This window comes from Neomonachus schauinslandi, chromosome 7, assembly GCF_002201575.2.
Source record: "Neomonachus schauinslandi chromosome 7, ASM220157v2, whole genome shotgun sequence".
Lineage (NCBI taxonomy): Eukaryota > Metazoa > Chordata > Mammalia > Carnivora > Phocidae > Neomonachus > Neomonachus schauinslandi.
Genome location: NC_058409.1, coordinates 56,208,458 through 56,228,997, shown reverse-complemented (window position 1 = coordinate 56,228,997; position 20,540 = coordinate 56,208,458). Strand labels below are relative to the sequence as shown.

Here is a 20,540-nt window from a genome sequence, read left to right as displayed (position 1 = left end):
TCTGAAATTAATTTTGTCAAGCAGTGGGAGATTCTAGAATAACTATTGTTTTATATAAAAGCTTTTTTGGGGGGTTGAAAATTGAAAATTGTTCTGGTATTTCTAAATGTAATGTGTTAGACCTATCTCGCTGTTATGGGAACTGAATATTGCAGTATTCCTATGTCATTGTACATGTACTGTTCCTTTTCTTCAAGGAAATAGAGAATTGAATTCTCTGCATCAGTGCCACCCACATTTTTGGTATTGCATTTTTAGCAGTGTAGATTCAATTTCTAAGGTATTTAGCGTCATTGGATTGAGCTTTTTCTACCTTGTTTAGAGATTCACAAGCTTCCTGTCAATATTTTTCTAAATAATTTTTGCTGTTCTCTTCCAGAAAAACCATACAAAGTGTTCTTCTGGATTTTCTGATGAACCTGTTTTAAGTGAAGTCTAACTATAAATAGGTTGCATTGTATACGAAAAATGTCCTTAGACAAGGTCATAACTAACATGAATAATATGTTGCTTTCACATTAAAAAAAAAAAGCTCTCTAAATAAATACTCTTTTCCTAGATCTTTAAAAAAAAAAAGTGCTCGCTACTAAAATAAAAGAATTAATGTTCTTTTCTAATATTTTTCTTTCCTATATGAACAAGAAAAGTAAAGAGAAGGGTCTTCTGATTGTCTTTAGAAATTGATTACGTGAAATATATCCAAAACTTTTTAAAGTAGAATTAATAAAAAAGAACAATTAGGTATTACATTCTGGGTGCTTTTCTGATAGAAAAGATGTATTGAACCAGGATTCAGATAACCAGAGTTCTTTACCGCTAATTCCTCTAGGAAAGTCAGTTAACTTCCTTGCCTATTAAATTTTCCATATAAAATGGAAGGAAATCTTTATTACTTTAAATAGAAGAGTTTCTATAATGGGCCTAGCCATATAATTTGGTCCTTTTGAGAAACGTGTTTCTCTTAACTACTCAAACTTGTCCTGGCTTTGAAGCATGGCCAGAAACAATAATAACTCTTATTGGCTCCATTTAGCAAACCCTGGTAGTGTACTTTGATAATGTTTTACACACATTATCTTGTTTAAACCTCATAATAATTGTAAATGATGGTTATTTTTATTCCCATTTTACAGATGAGGAAACCAGGGTTCAGAGAACTTAAGTAAGTTGCCGAAGCTCAGTGGGCAAGTTAGTTACCTAGTTAGTAAGTGATGGAACCGGGGTTCCAACCCAGTTCAGAATCCATTGTTCATGCTGTTACTTAACTGCATTTTATTATGTAACATGAGGAGAGGAAGCTTGAACTTGTTTGCAGATCTGTGCTATTCTTAGTACTTAGCACTGTCATTTTTATGTTGTGACAAATTATCTCTATTTAGAGGGGATTTAAAAGATGTAAAATTTATTAAAACTAATTATATGTCCATTCCTCTTTGACACTGAGTTTGTTGTTTTCACTCTTAAAGTACTCTTCAAAGATTGGCTTATTTGTGCAACTTTGTGTCAGATGCTAGAATACAAAGAGATGTTCTTTGTTATGATTCTTTCCATAGATTAATCTCTCTCCTAATTTCTTACCATGCCTGCTCATTGTTTTTATGGTCCTGTCCTTTTCCATTATTGGGTACTTGGTATTTTGGCACACAGACAGACATCCTTTTATCCTCTCCCCACTTGTACCCCATCCTTCCTCCTTGCTGCCCCATCCACCAAAAAATAAACAAATAAAAATAAAAATAGTTTATCTTCCCAGAAACTGATAGCAATGCTATGCAATTTAATTTGGTTTCAGCAGTATCCTTGTATTGGCTGATGGATTGGTTGGTTGGCTGTCTTCTTCCATTGTCCTGTGCTCTTCTAAGCATAACTACCTTATAGGGACAGTGCTTAGATAACCTGTTTTCTTATGTTCATTTCACCTATCCAGTTCAGCAGAGACAAATTGATTTCTTTTTCATTTTGCTGACTGCATTCTAGAAATTAATAATTGGTAACTTATTATGGAGAATAATTAAAACTGATGGAAACTGGTTGAAGAAAACTGTCACTGTCTATTGATACTATACAAAAACAGTTTTAATCTACTGGTTTCTAGACATTTTGGCTTAAAATTATACTGTAAGAGACACAATTAAGTATGAAAATAATATAGTTTTAATATCAAATGCAGCTGCAACAGTGTAGAAAGTAGTGTTCCTTACAGTCTTTCTTGCCTCTCATTCTGCCACCCCTTCTGCAAAATCACATCAATGTATTTCATGCATATAATACACTGTTTTCCTAGTTTTACCATAAAGTGATATAGGGTCGCATCTCATTTTTATGAAATATAACCTTAGTTAAGAAAAATCCTAGGTTTAGGTAATCTGATAGGGAACCTAGTTAGATTGACAGTAGAAGTCACTTAGGATTGCACACTACCACTTCCAGGATATTGGATGTAACTTATATTTTTATATTATGATACCAAGAAGTTTTGAAGATCCTTTAGAAATTTTTTGCCTAGTTCTAGAAAATCCTGCCCCTTTAGAGAAAGCCTGTCTTTTGCATATGAAATGTATTTGCTTTTATAAACACATCTTTTGACATTTTATTCCTCCCAGGACCTTTCAAATTAGTCCTTCACTATTTTCTTCCTCTTCTCTTTCTCTGTTATTTCTTTTGCTTAGAATGATAGAACTATCATAGTCATAAAGGACTATAAAAAAGTTAAAATGTTTTTATTGTTTAAAACCTAAAACTCAATGAATAAAGAGTTCATGGCCATGTCAAGATAATTTGCCCCTTTGAGCGTAGAAGCCTAGTTTTCCTTGTTGATTTGGCCTTACCCTGAAAGCCATTTAATTAAGTAATTTTTTTTCCCATACATTCATCTGGCACACTTTTTACCAGGCTTCAGAGAAATAGGTTTGTTTTAAGGATTTAAGAAAAAATAGGAACTGCAATGTTTACTAAATATAGGAGAACTTTGTTTATAGAACAGTATCTTTATTCATATTTGGAAGACAGAGCATTTTTTTTTTTAAGATTTTATTTATTTATTTGACAGAGACACAGGGAGAGAGGGAACACAAGCAGGGGGAGTGGGAGAGGGAGAAGCAGGCTTCCCACAGAGCAGGGAGCCCTATGCAGGGCTCGATCCCAGGACCCTGGGATCATGACCTGAGCCGAAGGCAGACGCTTAACGACTGAGCCACCCAGGTGCCCCAAGACAGATCATTTTAAATATATATAAAAAGCAGTACTGCTGACCTTATATATCTTATTCAAATATATTCAAGGAATTTTTACTCATTATTATTGTCCATATAGTAATTTTCCAAATTATTGAAGCTTATCTTTTTAAGCAACATACCTTAAGCCCTAAAGCCCTCTAGATCAGGGCTTTGCAATCCTAGCTACGTATTATAATCACATGGAGATCTTCAAAACAAACCTATATGAGACTTGCAGCAAACCATTTAAATCCGAATCTTAGGAGGTAAATGCCAGGTATTAGCTTTTCAGTATATTTTTTGTTTGTATTAGTATTTTAAAAAATATTCTCAGGTGATTCTAATGTGCATCCACTGTTGAGAACCGTTCTTAAGCCCCTGTCATATATTCTAGCAGACTGGCACATAGTAGAAACTCAATTGAAAGTTTGAAAAATAAATGAGTCTTAATTTTTTTCGACCTCTTAAAAAATACAGATTTCTCTGCCCTTTAACAGAGAGTATATGAAAGATGATTTAATTTTTTCTTGATAAATTAAGGTCACAATTATGAAAACAATTTATTTTACTTTAATACACTGTATTAAAGTCTTTAAGGAGCTATTCACACAACTAATCATTATTGTGCCAGACACTTTTGAGATATATCAGTGTACAAAGTATTCAAATATCCCTGCTCTCCAGAAGCTGATGTTCTAGCAGGGATAGACTGACAATAAAAATACATACGTAAATTGTACAGTATGTTGGAAAGTAGTAAGTGCTGTGATGACAAAAAGATAAAAAGAATAGAGCAAAGTAAGATCAGAAGTGCCAGGTATGGGAGGCTGGAATTTTAAACAGGGTCCTCTCTGAGGTGACTTTTGTGCAGAGACTTGAAGGAAGTGAGGGAGTGAGCCATACAGCTATCTGGGGGAGAGCACTGGAAGGGCAGCAGTGGGGGAAGGCCCTGCAGGGGAGCTTGCCTGAGGTGTGTGAAGGAACAGTTAGGAGGGGCTTGTGCGGGTTGCACCGGAGGAAGAACAGTAGCAGGAGGTCTGAAAGGCAGGGGGCAAGGCCTGGTCTGGTAGGGTGAGCAGATTATTGTAAGGACTGGCTTTTTCTGAGTGAAATGGGAAGCTGTGGCAAGCTTTCAGAACCAGGAGAGGCTTGATCAGACTTCAGTTTTAATTCAGTCATTTTAGCTGCTGTGTTGAGCAAACTTGGAGTTGGGGATTGGGGGATAAGAATAGAAGCAAAATAAGCAGTTGCAGTAATCTGAGCAAGATGGCTCTGACCAATGGTAAAGGACCAAGGTGGCTCATAGCTTTTTTTGTGGATTAGATCTTTAGAATATGAAGGAAAGAGAGAAGTCAAAGATTACCTCAGGGTTTGGGCCCTTGAAATGGTTAGGGTTGATTGCCTGTACTTTTTTCAGGGTTGTTTTGTTGTTGTTGTTTTTTTTAACTCAGTATTTAGCTATGATCTTGCATTTCTTGTTGCTGTTACTGTGTCTGCCTTCACCTCTTCTAGGGCACATTACTTTAGTTCAGATCTCCTGCAGACCAGCAAATACAAAAGTGTTTAAAAGTATATGTAAAATAAGGTTGTTGATTTAACAGAATGTGGTCTGAGTGAGATTTGAGTTCCTCTCTTTAGGAGTAAAGGGGAATCAGCTTTAATGCCAGATCTTCTAACAGTTGCCTTCTCTTTTGAGACCTGCAGCGTTCTTCCGGATTCACATTGTATTCTGAATGATGCCAGAAAACTGAATCCCTTAATGAGAATTCATTTGTATTTACAGCTTTGGTTTTTTTTTTTTTTTTTATAAACAGGCAAAAGAATGGACTCCAGCAGGAAAAGCAAAGAAAGAGAATCCTGCTAAGAAATTTTATTCTGAATCTGAGGAGGAAGAGGACTCTTCTGATAGCAGCAGTGGTAGTGGTGGGGTTTATAATTCACTGAAAAAACTTTGTTCACTACAGTTTATATGCTGTGCCTCCAACAAAACAATAAGGCCTAGTATATAATATTTAACTAGTCGGTCTATACTATTATGATAATGCCTTTCATTTCCATATCATTGTATAGTTTTCAAAGTAATTTCTGATCCTTTCTCATTTGACTTTGCCTCTTGAACACCTAGCTGAGAAATCAGAGTTGAAACAGAAACTCATGCTTTTCTGCCTGGGATATTCATAGCATATTGAAAAACATGATTTTATATTTGAGAAGCCTTTAATGGGACCTTTAAAAGTAACTCTCTTCTGTAAAAATGTAAAGTTTATTTTAAACATTGAGCAATGTTCTTTATCCATTTTATACTTTTATTTCTACATCAACCTGTATAGAGTAAAGCTAAAATTAATAAATCTCTTGTGTATTATAAAGAATCAAAGAGCTAAAACAATTAGGACAACCATATACAGTGAAAAGAATGCTAAATTGGAAGGATTTAGAATTGCTGCATTTAGGTATGCCAACTGAATAAGGTACTTACCTTTCTCTGTTTCTGTTAAATGAAGAGGTAAAGTTAGATGGTTTTAAGGCCCTTCAGTACTAAAATTCTGTGAGCAATTTGCATAATGAAAAATATATTGGAGTTACTTTCCAACACTCTTTTAACAATTAACCTAAGAGACCTATCTGACCCAAGATCAAATGACACCTTTTTCTTCTATAACCTTTTTTCCTTGGAGAAACCAGAGCTCTTCACTATCACTTGGTCATGTATTACCTTACTCTAAGATAATTCATTCACTTTTTCCTCAGTTTCCCCTATCAAAATCTTTGTTTCCTGTATCTGATAAATTAATCTGTGATGCATCACATTCTGAAATGATAAGCTGAAAATGGAGAATATACTTCAGTGTAGTGTTAATACTAAAAAATAGGAGATTTCAGGACTGATGTAGATCGTTAAGAAAGATCTGTTGTATAGTTAAAAGTGTACCATATGGATATTTGTCTACATCCCCTTTATTCATAAGCTCATGCCTGTTCATAGGCTAACTTTTTAAAATACATATTTGAAATGTTTATTAAGACTTTTCATGGGTTGATCTGAGCATGGGGCTGGAGTTCCACTCTAGCTACTGGAGGAAAAAGCTAACTTTTCTCCTGAGAAATTATGAGAGTATTTTCCCAGTCAGTAAGTCTTCTAGAGGATAAACAGATGTCATCAAAGATTTTACTAACTTTGACATAAAATTAATGCTGAATAAAAACTTACTCACTTAAAAAAAAAGGTTGGGGGGAGGGATTTTACTAACTTGAAAATTTAAGTAGTAGTTCCTGAAGTGAACTGGACCAAGACTCATGTTGAACTCCCATGTAATTAACATGAGAGAGTAACTTAGATGCTATAATTTTTTTTCCTTATTTGTGGGATAAGTCACTTATCTGAGTAAATCTATACATATGCACAACTTTCTTTCATATCACAACAAATTTAAAATATCCTATTCAGCAGTTTTACAAAATTTGAGTAAGGTAAATTTTGCCCTTTGTAGAAGCTGATAGTAATGAATGCCTTACCATGTGTCAGGCACTCTTGTGTCCTAATCACCTTTACATGTTTCAAATCCTTATTCTTCACAACAGTTCTCTAAAGTAGCTAGTATTATTATCATCTTTGCTGGAAAGGAAACGAAGACCCAGAGAGATTGAATAACTTGCTCAGTCTTACAACTCATAAGTGACAGAGCTAGGATTTGAACCCAGACATTCCTGTTTGAAAACCCATGCTTCTAACCACTACATGCTATTCCAAAAGAAGATAGGTAATCCTTGCTTTTCACTGTGTGATACATAAATCAATCCTCATAAAGTACATATTACTTACCTATTATATGTTCCTGGCTAAGGGCACTTCATCAGATAGATAATAGATGGGGGCAACAGTTTGTCCTCTTATTTAGGCTAGTGCTTTGCACCTATAATCATTTCAAATAGTAAAAAATTATGCTTCATGTTTAAAATACACATAAGTAAACTATATGTATCACTTCTGGGAAAAGTCCTAGTATACCATAATTTATACATAAAGCATTTAAATGTATAGCTCCACAGTATAATTTTATGATCTCTTTGACCTGTGGAAAACTCCTACACTAGCTAAAATAAGTTAGTAATTTTTAATTAGTAATTCTGCTTTTTGCTTTTGAATTGAGAAATTTTTACAGATGATTCAAATGGTTCATTCCCATCTCAAAATGTATACCTAAGAAGATTCAACTCTTGCCTTCTCTCAATAAAATTTATCACTATCAGAAGAATTAAAAAATTATTTCTTCATCCTTATATCATTCCTTAAAAAAAAGAAGTTTCCGCCATAACTAGATACTTAAGGATTTGAAAAGCAAGATTCTTTCAAATTTGGTTTACTGGTTCATCTTTTCTTTGTTTTTCCCTACTCATTATCAGAGTATGTTCTCTGTCTTTTGGAGCTCCCCACACTCACACTGCTGCAGGAATGAGGAGGTGGGGGCACTGAATGACAAGAGTGTGGAAATAGAGTGTTGAACAAGTGGGGTCCAGTAAACTAAAATTCAGCATCTGGTTTCATTTCTGATGAATATTGACAGTTACTTGGGTCCTTATGTCTAATTAAATGGCTATAAATCAAGGAGCATCTGGTTATATTTTTTCAGAGAGTGAATCTGAAAGTGCAAGTGGAGAACAAGAGGAGGAGGAAGACAGTAGTGAGGACAGCAGTGAGGACACCTCCAGTGAGCATAGGAGTGACAGTGAAAGTGCGTCAGAAGTAGGAGACAAAAGAACAGCCAAGAGGAACTCCAAAAGCAAAGGGAAAAGGTAATATTTTGTCAGAATTTCCTTCAAAAAATATTCTGTGGGGGTGTTTTCCCCCAGGATACCATTTCCCTTTAATTCATAGAGTGAGTGAGAAAAGAAGTGTATTTTTTCCCAGATATTGAATCTTGTAAAATTAGTTAGAATACTAGTTCACATTATTTATTCTACTACTTATTATACTTAGTTTTCATTTTGAACTTGAACAAATCTTGGGGTTACATTTTGAAAATTGGTATAACCTTGGAAGGCTGAGTTAAGTGATCAAGAAGTAGGTATGAAACACTTAATTACCTTCTGTAGCAATTTTGCTGAGGACTAAAATTAAATCCTTCAACACTTTGCCATTATGTAACTAAGACAATTGATTTTTCTAAATAATGTTATAGTAAAAAGATTATGATCCAAATATTAGAGTCAAGGGCTGTGAAGGAAGACGGTCATAAGATATTTAAGTGTTAGCACTTTTTAAGATCTCCCATTATCAACATTATCGTGTATTAAAGTGTCATTAAAATTTTGAGTAATTGGGGCTAATACCTTGGATTGTATGAGTCTGTTTTCCCCATTGCTGTCAGCGAGTGGCCTCTGCAGACATGATGGCCCTTTTCCTGGGAGCCTGCTGCCCGCTCACTTGATGAGCTTGCAGCCCAGCTCAGTCGTGGCTGACAGCACTGATTGGGGCGCAGTACGCTCTCTGCTCCTTTTATTACAGACAGTAATTAAAGCAGCTCGCCCTGCCACTTCCATAACAAACACAGCATAATGCCCTAATTATGACTTTATTAATTTAAGTCAGGATTTAATGATTTTAAAAGTGATTTATATTGTTTTTCCTGTTCAGAACAAATGAAATCTGTAGGTTAAATTAATACAGGCTTTTCATCATTGCAAAGTTAAAAAGCTAGTTACCAGTAAATTCTTTTCATTAGATTAACATCTGAAACTCTAAGCAGTAAGGTAAACAGTAATTACCCATCAAAATTGAGTGCTGCATAACAAAATAACACTTTTACCTTTAAAATCTTATCTTAAAAGCTGTAAGTTAAATGTATGCAGAATCATTCACTTGTTGCAGCAAAGGATTTACTTGGTTTGTAATATCCTTTCCTTTGAGAGAAATTTTGTACTTCTGGTTTAATATCAGAATATCTGTGATTACATAGTTTATAAAAAGTGTCTTATTTCCAGGAAGGGAAAATTTTGTTCAGTGCACTCAGTATCTTTTCAGATAGCAAAAGTCAATATGCTAGAAATTTTTAATCGTGTATTTATATTAGTTTCATTGTGTGTTTTTTCCTTCAGAAATGGAGTTTTCTCTTTGCCTGTGTTTTAATTTAAAAGAATTGTTTACTATACCAAAGGGAATCTTGGATACATTGAAAACCTTATATTTTTAAGTACATGTTTTAACCATTGAGTTGGGGATAATAAATTGCCATTCTTTGCTTAGGGGAAAAAAAACAACATATTTTTTAGTCATCGAATATAATTACATGTGCTCTGAGATGTTACCATGACTTCATTTTTAATAAACAGCAATCGTATTTCCTCCACAAAAATCAATTCTAGGAAATATCGATTCTTCCCTTGTCTCACCACTCTCTCTCTCCCCCTGTGTTTTTCTGCCTGTCTCTCAGAATTTTTTTTGAACTTTGCTAGTTTAGCTATATGATAAGTTTTATTAAAAGCTTTTATTTTTGGGGCACCTGGGTGGCTTAGTCGTTAAGCGTCTGCCTTCAGCTCAGGTCATGATCCCAGGGTCCTGGGATCGAGCCCCGCATCGGGCTCCCTGCTCAGTGGGAAGCTTGCTTCTCCCTCTCCCACTCCCCCTGCTTGTGTTCACTCTCTCGCTGTGTCTCTCTCTGTCAAATAAATAAATAAAATCTTAAAAAAAAATAAAAGCTTTTATTTTTAAGTAATCTCTACAACCAATGTGGAGCTTGAACTTAGAACCCTGAGATCAAGAGTTGTGTGCTCTTCCGAATGAGTCAGCTGGGCCCCTCTGATAATTTTTTAAAGCTAAGGAGCTTTAGGTTTCTTTAAAACAACCCTTTAGTAGTCCTAACTATTTATGATTAAATTTGAGTTTTACACTCCAAAGTATTTTCATTTGAAGGAAGCTAGTATGGTGTATGGGGGAAATAGGGTCTTTAGAATAAGACAAACTGAGTTCATATTCCAGTTCTGCTACTCCAGGCAGTGTGTCCTTGAGCAAGTTACTTAACTTTCTTGAATATTATAGGATAATAATACACCCAGTAATAATATGTTGAAACATCTAAATTAGTTAATTGGTATGAAGCTTCTAAAACTGCGTGGCACAGGATTTTTTAAAAAAAATACACATACATGGAAAGAGAACTAGACCTTCAGTTTTGAGAAAATGTAGAAGACCATAGTATATCTCTCTTTGAGAAAAGACCTTTGGGCTACCTCTCATGTTACTCCTTCTCCATGGAGAACTACTTCCCTACTCAAGACTATGCCTACTCCGTGCCTTATTCCTATTTCTCAGCTTAGGTGTTTGTTCCTCTAGGAAGCATTCCCTGTCTTGGTTAACTTTGTTTAGATGCTCTCTCGTGACATATTACAGTTTATTACTTACTACTTACCATACTTTTTTGTCATTGCCATCTTCTCTGTATTCCCCAATGCAGTGTAGACTCTATAAGGGAGACTCACAGAGATCATCTATATCTTATTAAACATTGTTATCCTTAGCACTAACATACTGCCAACCCATGGTGGGTGGTCATTTAATATTTATTAAATGAGTGAGTGAGTGAGTGAACAAATGAGTGAGTAGCATCAGCATTTAGGTTTGATCATTCGGTTTTTTTTGTTGTTGTTTTTGGTTTTTTTTTTTTCAGTTTTCTCCATTTATTTTTTTCCCAATATTTATTTTTATTCTTTTAATTTAAATTAAAATAATTAACATATAGTGTATTATTAGTTTCAGAGGTAGAGTTCAGTGATTCATCAGTCTTATATAATACCCAGTGCTCATGACATCACATACCCTCCTTAATGTCCATCACCCAGTTACCCCATCCCTCCACCCTCATCCCCTCCAGCAACCCTCAGTTTGTTTCCTGTGATTAGGAGTCTCTTATGGTTTGTCTCCCTCTCTGATTTCATCTTGTTTTATTTTTTCCTCTCTTCCCCTATGATCTTCTGTTTTGTTTCTTAAATTCGACATATGACTGAAATCATATGATAATTGTCTTTCTGAGATTGACTTATTTTGCTTAGTATAATACCCTCTGGTTCTATCCATGTTGTTGTAAATGACAAGATTTCATGATTTCTTTTGATGGCTGAGTAGTATTCCATTATATGTATATATATATATATACATACACATATATATGTATACATATATATATATACATATATATATATATATGTATACATATATATACGTATATATATACATATATACATATATATATGTATATATATGTATATATATACACACACACACACCACATCTTCTTTATCCATTCATCTGTCGATGGACATCTGGGCTCTTTCCATAGTTTGGCTATTGTAGACACTGCTGCTATAAACATTGGAGTGCAGGTGCCCCTTCGGATCACTATATTTGTATCTTTGCGATAAATACCTAGTAGTGCAATTGTGGGGTTGTAGAGTAGCTCTGTTTTCAACTTTTTGAGGAACCTCCATACTGTTCTCCAGAGTGGCTGCACCAGCTTGCATTCCCACCAACAGTGAAGGAGGGTTCCCCTTTCTCCACATCCTCGCCAACATTTGTTATTTCCTGACTTGTTAATTTTAGCTACTCTGACTGGTGTGAGGTGGTATCTCATTGTGGTTTTCATTTGTATTTCCCTGATGCTGAGGGTTGAGCATTTTTTCGTGTGTCTGTTGGCCATTTGTATGTCTTCTTTGGAGAAATGTCTTTTCATGTCTTTGATTGGATTATTTGTTTTTTGGGCATTGAGTTTGGTAAGTTTTTTATAGATTTTGGATACTAGCCCTTTCTGTGATAAGACATTTGCAGATATCTTCTCCCATTCTGTCAATTGTCTTCTGGTTTTGTGACTGTTTCCTTTGCTGTGCAGAAGCTTTTTATCTTGATGAAGTCCCAGTAGTTCATTTTTGCCTTTGTTTCCCTTGCCTTTGGAGACACGTCTAGCAAGAAGTTGCTGCGGCTGAGGTCACAGAGGTTGCTGTGTTCTCCTCTGGGATATTAATGGATTCCTATCTCACATTTAGGTCTTTCATCCATTTTGAGTCTATTTTTGTGTGTGGTGTAAGGAAGTGGTCCAGTTTCATTCTTCTGCATGTGGCTGTCCAATTTTCCCAATGCCATTTGTTGAAGAGACTGTCTTATTTCCATTGGATATTCTTTCCTGCTTTGTTGAAGATTAGTTGACCATAGAGTTTGGGAAAATTCCCCTGGGAAGCCATCCAGCCCTGAATGCTTGTTTGTTGGGAGATTTTGATTACTGCTTCAATTTCCTTGCTGGTTATGGGTCTGCTCAGGTTTTCTATTTCTTTTGGTTCAGTTGTGGTAGTTTATACATCTCTAGGCATGCATCCATTTCTTCCATATTGCCTAATTTGCTGGCATATAGTTGCTCATAATATGTTCTTGTAATTGTTTGTATTTCTTTGGTGTTGGTTGTGATCTCTCCTCTTTCATTCATGATTTTATTTATTTGGGTCCTTTCTCTTTTCTTTTTGGTAAGTCTGGCCAGGGGTTTATCAATCTTAATTCTTTCAAAGAACGAGCTCCTAATTTTGTTAATCTGTTCTGTTCTTTTGGTTTCTATTTCATTGATTTCTGCTCTAATCTCTATTAATTCTCTTCTCCTGCTGGATTTAGGCTCCTTTAGGTGTAGAGTTAGGTTGTGTATTTGAGACCTTTCTTTTTTCTTGAGAAAGGCTTGTATTGCTATGTACTTCCCTCTTTAGGACCAACTTTGCTGCATCCCAAAGATTCTGCACAGTTGGGTTTTCATTTACATTTGTTTCCATGAATTTTTTAAATTCTTCTTTAATTTCCTGGTTGACCCATTCATTCTTTAGTAGAATGCCTTTAGCCTCCATGTATTTGAATTCTTTCCAAATTTCCTCTTGTGGTTGAGTTCCACTTTTAAAGCATTGTGGTCCGAAAATATGCAGGGAATGATCCCAATCTTCTGGTACCGGTTGAGACCTGATTTGTGACCCAGCATGTGATCTGTTCTGGAGAATGTTCCATGTGTACTCAGGAAGAATGTGTATTCTGTTGCTTTAGGATGGCGTGCTCTGAATATATCTGTGAAGTCCATGTGGTCCAGTGTATTATTCAAAGTTTCATTGTTTCATTGTTGATCTTCTGCTTAGAAAGATGATCTGTCCATTGCAGTGAGTGGGGTATTAAGGTCCCCTACTATGATTGTATTATTACCGATGTGTTTCTTTAATTTTGTTATTAATTGGCTGCTCCCATTTTAGGGGCATAAATATTTACAATTGTTAGATCCTCTTGTTGGATAGATCCTTTAATTATGATAAAGTGTCCTTCCTTATCTCTTATTATAGTCTTTGATTTAAAATCTAATTTGTCTGAAATAAGGATTGCCACCCCAGCTTTCTTTTGAGGTCCATTAGCATGATACATGGTTTTCTACCTCCTTACTTTCAATCTGGAGGTGCCTTTGGGTCTATAATGAGTCTCTTGAAGACAGCATATTGATGGATCTTGCTTTTTTTATCCAATCTGATAGCCTGTGTCTTTTGATTGGGGCATTTAGCCCATTTATATTCAGAGTAACTATTGAAAGATAGGAATTTAGTGCCATTGTATTACCTGTAAAGTCACTGTTTCTGTATATTGTCTCTGTTCCTTTCTGATCTGTGTTACTTCTGGGCTCTCTCTTTGCTTTTAAAGGATCCATTTTAATATTTCTCATAGGGCTGGTTTGTGATCACAAATTCTTTTAGTTTCTGTTTGTCCTGGAAGGTTTTTATCACTCTTTTTATTTTGAATGACATCCTGGCTGGATAAAGTATTCTTGGTTGCCTATTTTTCTCATTTAGCACCCTGAATATATCATGCCAGTCCTTTCTGGCACACCAGGTCTCTGTGGATAGGTGTGCTGCCAATCTAATGTTTCTACCCTTGTATGTTACAAACCTCTTGTCCCAAGCTGCTTTCAGGATTTTCTCTTCGTCTCTGAGATTTGTAATTTGTAATTTGTAACTATTCTTTGTTGGGCTGTTGACCTATTTTTATTGATTTTGAGGGGTGTTCTCTGTGCCTTCTGGACTTGAGTGCCTGTTTCCTTCCTCAGATTCGGGAAGTTCTCCACTGTAATTTGCTCTGATATACCTACTGCTCCCCCTCTCTTTTCTCTTCTGGGATCCCAATTATTTTAATAGTATTTTGCTTTATATCACTTATCTCTCAGATTCTCCCCTCGTGATCCAGTAGTTGTTTATCTGTCTTTTTCTCAGCTTCTTTATTCTCGATTATTTTGTCTTCTATATCACAATTCTCTCTTCTGCCTCATTTATTCCTGCAGTTGGAGCCTCCATTTTTTATTGCATCTCATTAGTAGACTTTTTTATTTTGACTTGATTAGATTTTAGTTCTTTTATTTCTCTAGGAAGGGATTCTCTAGTGTCTTCTGTGCTTTTTCCAAGCCCAGCTAGTATCTATATAATCATTATTCTGAACTCTAGTTCAGACATCTTACTTATATCCATACTGATTAGGTTCCTGGCAGTCAGTACTGCCTCTTGTTCTCTTTTTTGGAGTGAGTTTTTCCCTCTTGTCATTCTTGCAGAAAGTGTCACTTTTCCATTTGTAGATTTGCAGTTATTCTTAGATCTCTGGTTGAGTTCACAGGTGTTCAGAATCATTTAATAGTTATATCTAGCTGAATTCCTGGGACCAGACAAAACTAAGGTCTCTTACTCCTCCACCATCTTGGACTTCTCAATTATTTGGTATTTTAAAAAGTTTATATTTGATTATCTTATGTTTTTAGTAAGACTTTGCATTAGAAGAAATCTCTTTTGATCTAGTTAACATTTTCTCATATGATATATTTATAGGTCACATTTCAGAACACATGTTAATAATTTTCTTGGACAAAACAATCTGTAAAGTACAAGGCTATTTTAGCAAAAGTACATGTGTAAATTTTTAAATTTATGGGTAAACATTTAGTATTTTGAGATAGTATTTTAAAATCAGTCTTATGTATCTTTGAAGTTGTTACTGTTAGCACCTAATATATATTCCTGGTAAATCAAACATTTAATTATTAGTTATTTTCTACTTATATCATTTAGTGTTTTATAACCTTTTGCATTTGAAGTATGTGTGACGTGGTAGTATAATTGATTTTGAATTGGTTCTGATAAATTTGTTTATAGATAGTACTACCTTTATTTTTTTTTATTAATATGTTCTGGAATTTTAAAACCATTTTTATTGTCTTTTTACATACTAAAAACAGCGGGTTCTCAGTGAAATATACTCTTCTAGTAAAGGTTCTGATTTATAGTCAAAATGGACATATAGCAACAATTTGCCATATATAAAGGATTTAAAGTTGATATTTTTAAATTTATTACTTACAGTGATTCTGAAGATGGGGAGAAGGAAAATGAAAAATCTAAAACTTCAGATTCTTCTAGCACTGATTCTAGTTCAGAAGAAGAAAGTTCTTCAGATTCTGAATCAGTATCAGAATCTGAAAGTGAACCTGAATCCAGAAAAGTCGCTAAGGTAAGAGATTGCACATTGCTGTAATTGAAAGGAAGTGTCCTCATAGCCTTTTTCCAATTAAGAATAAATACTTTTGAAAATTAGTGTTTTGGGGGTGCCTGGGTGGCTCAGTCGGTTAAGCATCTGCCTTTGGCCCAGGTCATGATCCCAGGGTCCTGGGATGGAGCCCCGCATCAGGCTCCCTGCTTAGCAGGGAGTGTGCTTCTCACTCTCCCTCTGCCTCTCCCCACCCCACCCCCCACCTCGTGCTCTCTCTGTCTCTCCGATAAGTAAATGAAATCTTTAAAAAGAAAAAGAAAATTAGTATTTTGTTGAAAATCAAGAAATTGAGAAATTTAACATTGTCACTGACAACTAAAATAAATACCATCTTCATTTATCTGGGTTTTTTTTAATTAGATAATTAATTGCTTCCTCTTTACCTCAACCCCTCAGAGAAGTTAGAAACGTTTTTTTTTTTTAGGATTTATTTATTTATTTTAAAGAGAAAGAAGAAGAGCGTGGCAGGGAGGGGCAGAGGGAGAAGAGAATCCCAAGCAGAGTCAGCGCTGAGTGCAGAGCCTGACAGGTCTAGATCCCACGACCCCCAGGATCATGTCGGGATCCAAAACCAAGAGTCAGTCACAGCCCATGCCCCAGAAACTTTTTTTAACCTCATCTTTTGCCAATGAAATTACAGAGCTCAGTGTTACCAGTTATGGCCCTTTTTGTTCTGAGCTAGCATGTGACAGTGGAGGCTTTCATGAAAGGGGAAGTAAAAGGAAGTCACAAATAATACTGAGCAAGGTAATATAAATGTATATACATTATAAGAAATTGAGACGAATAATGCTTTTTAAAAATAGGTGTTGGGGTAAGAGAATATTTTTAAAGGCATAACTAAAGGATATAGATTATTTAACTAGTTAATAAAAATTAAGTAGCCATGTATTTAAAAACAAATGCAACAGTCACTTATGTAATAGAATGATAATGCTTTCTGATGTCATATTTGTAACACTGAAACTTGTCTGCCTAGCAGCGAAAAATAAAAGTATAAGTTGAAAAAATGTAGTTATTAATATAAAATTCAGACCTGTTGTATATCTTTCTGATCTTTAACTGTTACTCCTTTCCTATAAATAGATCATGTGGGTCCTAGACTTCAAATGCAGTAGTTTTTATAAATAAACTGTTTATCCCATATGTTGAAAATGTGGTCAAACTTTGCCTTTTAGTGAATTCAGTTTTTTAACCTAATACCTTTCTCATTTATTTTTTCTATTAACTTGAATTTCTTTAATAAGTCATCTGAGTAGCCAAGGATAAAAATAAATTCATTGAAGTAGATAATTGCCTTCCCCCATCCAGAGATGTATTATTAAAGAATAAGCATATTTTTTAAAAAAAGAATAAGCATATTTAAAAACTGGCTAGTTTTTGTCTTACCTTATTACAAATATTCTTGCATATAGTGATACCTATTTTAAACATGAATTTATATTTAAAACTTGTATCTGTTTATGGTATATAATCTAAGATTTCTGTTTCCCAAAATTCACATAAAATCTTAATGATTTTTATGTTTATTACTCTGGCCTCATACACAGATTTATCACATAGTGAGTTTGATGTTCTCTCATTTCCTACTTAAATTATATCAAATTATTCATTTCCTGTGTATATATTTTAAAAATTTAATATGTTATTTAAGATAAAAGAGCTTTAGAGATTGACAATAAGTACAACCCAGAATAAGAAATCAGTGTTTTAGAAAATGAGCAAACAAGAAATCAATGAATGTCAACTGGGTAGAATTGAAGTGTATTATTCTTAAGAAGTTTTATAGAAGTTATAAAATTGTAGACTTTAATGCCTACATAGTATTAGAAGCAAAGGTTTTAGGACCCCATTAAATGCCACAGAGGTATCCTAGGTTAGCAATTCAGTTTGTTTCTTTGTCAAATACTTTCAGTGATCAATGTCTTAATTGAAAATATTTTCCTGTAGAACTTCAGTATAAAATTTTAAAGTATTGTAGTAAGCTAAGACTCTTAAAATTTGGATTTTACTCACATTCTTGATAGTTTTATGTCCATGTGTTTTGTGTAGATGGCTTATTTTCTCCATATTATAATGCCTTTTCCTGTCTGTAATAGATAGGATTGTTTGTTTTAATTTATCACTTGGAATATTCTCTACCTTGGAGCCACCATAACTATTTTTTACTATTCCTTTCTGAGTGATTTGGAATAAACCATGCAATTACATGTATACCAGTATTCTAATAATGGGCAACTCTGTAATTGTAGAAATTCTCCTTATGGCAAGTGTTGTGGCTTCTGCTCTAGATTATGAGTAATGAAGGCAGATGGTGGCTGCTTTACCTTAATTTAGCATGTCAGTATGTTAGTGCTGAAAATTCATATGCCTTAAATCTGCAGCCAAACCAAGTCTATATTTTCACTGTTTCTCTTCTTTTTCTTTCACTTGGATAGTGTGTTTTGGGGATATTGAGCATGAAAATGAGGCCTTGGAGGTACTTTGAATATATAGCTTTGAAAACAGTTTATTTTATGGTGTCCTATGAGATAGGTATAGTGTTCTACTTTTTGGAAGATAATATCTTTATGCTTCAGTTTCCTCATCTATAAAGTAGAAATGCTAATACCTACTCTACTACTTTCAAGTGCTATTATAAAAAAATATGAAAGATCAATGTAAAGCACTATATAAATATAAAACAGCAGTGTTAACATTTTTTAACTTGAGTGTTAATTCCCTGAGAGACCAACAGTAGTAGAGTTATAGAACACCAATGCAGAGAGGAACTGAAATTTTTTCTTAACTCTTAATATCTCCTGTGTTTTTCTGACTGTTTTTATACCATTCAAGTTATAAGTTCATGTCCAAGTATGACCCCTTTCTGCAGAGGACTGAGCTACCATCCACTGTGGGTGTCTCCTACCTCTCTCTGCTCTCTAAAACACAATCTCTATTTATCCTCCTTTTCCTTTGAATGTAGCTCTAAGTAAGCGATTTCCTATCCACTTAGCCAAGAAAAAGTCTTATTTCCTTTTGGCCTTGTTAATAATCATCTGCCTCCTTTGCACCTTCAATCTCTTTCTCCACTAATTTCCTCCTCTGCCAATTGTCTTTCCCAGTATTTGGGGGGTGAGGAGCAGGGAGGGGGAAAGAGACAGAAATAGAGAGTGTGTGAGAGTAAGAGTTTAGAAAAATAATCTAGATAGTCTTTGTCCACAATCTCTTAACCCAGTTATTTCTTAGTCCCTTTAAAATTGGTTTCCACTCTGGGGCGCCTGGGTGGCTCAGTTGGTTAAGCAACTGCCTTCGGCTCAGGTCATGATCCTGGAGTCCTGGGATCGAGTCCCGCATCAGGCTCCCTGCTCAGTGGGGGGTCTGCTTCTCCCTCTGACCCTCTTCCCTCTCGTGCTCTCTGTCTCTCATTCTCTCTCTCAAATAAATAAAATCTTAAAAAAAAAAAAATTGGTTTCCACTCTTACCACTTCCTACAGATACTGCTCTCTGAAAAGTCAGCCATATTTCCCCAAACCCAGTGACCTTCTCTTGGTTATTATCCTTCTTGATCTTCTTATGTGACTATCCCCCTACTACTTGAAACCCCTTACATCCCCTTTCTTCTGACTTCTTTGACCTTTCAGTCCTTTTATTGCTTCACTTTTTAAGCCCTCTGACATCCAAGTGTGAACATGGCCCCCAAGTTAGTGCTTGATACACAACATCTTTTCAGAAATATTAATCGAGGGGCGCCTGGGTGGCTCAGTTGGTTAAGCGACTGCCTTCGGCTCAGGTCATGATCCTGGAGTCCCGGGATCGAGTCCCACATCGGGCTCCCTGCTCAGCAGGGAGTCTGCTTCTCCCTCTGACCCTCCTCCCTCTCATGGTCTCTGTCTCTCATTCTCTCTCTCTCAAATAAATAAATAAAATCTTTAAAAAAAATAAAATAAAAAAATATTAATCGATGTGAATCAATTTATTTTTTAGCCTTTTTCTCTACATTTTTTCCTGTTGTGAGACTCATTCACTCCCGTGGCTTTCGCTAAAATATTTATGTGAAATATTTCTATAAAAACATCTCTAAATCCCTATAACACCTCTAACTTTTCTTTCCAAATTCAAACCAATATCTTAGACCTCTTAGGAGCTACTGATTTTTCAAACCTGATACAGCCAGAAGAAGAGTTGTTCTACCATTTGGTGCTAGCATTCTTTCTATTCTCCCAGATCTCCCCAGAATGATCTTTGACTCCTCCTTTATCCTGTATGTTTACAAAGTTGCCAAGTCTTAGAGATTCTCTGTATTATTTCTCATATCTGTTTCTTTTTTTCCCTACTACCAGCATACTAGATCACCTCTTCATTACCTCACTCTTAGACCGTTGCCATTGGTCATCCTCAGATCCCCAACTCCAGTCCTTCTGTACACTTGCCAGATTAATGTTAAATTTACCCTTGGCTTAGTCGTTAAGCATCTGCCTTCGGCTCGGGTCATGATCCCGGGGTTCTGGGATCGAGCCCCGCGTCGGGCTCCCTGCTCAGCGGGAAGCCTGCTTCTCCCTCTCCCACTCCCCCTGCTTGTGTTCCCTCTCTCGCTGTGTCTCTCTCTGTCAAATAAAGAAAAAAAAATGTTAAATTTACCCATAATGATGCCCCATTATCATCTTAGTTCAGTAAAAAATCTGCAGGCTAGCATGCCCAAACCTACCTTTCTGGTCTTGATTCCCTTAGTGGTCCCTGTGTTCTAATCCCAGTGGACTATA

The 20,540-nt window shown here is 35.4% G+C and overlaps 1 protein-coding gene across 1 annotated transcript in view; it reads left to right on the top strand.

The window, feature by feature from the left end:
* AP3B1 (adaptor related protein complex 3 subunit beta 1) overlaps positions 1 to 20,540 on the top strand; it is a 260,264-nt gene that overhangs the window by 156,552 nt on the left and 83,172 nt on the right. Inside the window, exons 18-20 of the mRNA XM_044916930.1 lie at positions 5,030 to 5,138; positions 7,847 to 8,009; positions 15,612 to 15,759. Of these exons, the coding sequence (XP_044772865.1) occupies positions 5,030 to 5,138; positions 7,847 to 8,009; positions 15,612 to 15,759 (420 nt within the window). The remainder of the gene's footprint in view (positions 1 to 5,029; positions 5,139 to 7,846; positions 8,010 to 15,611; positions 15,760 to 20,540) is intronic.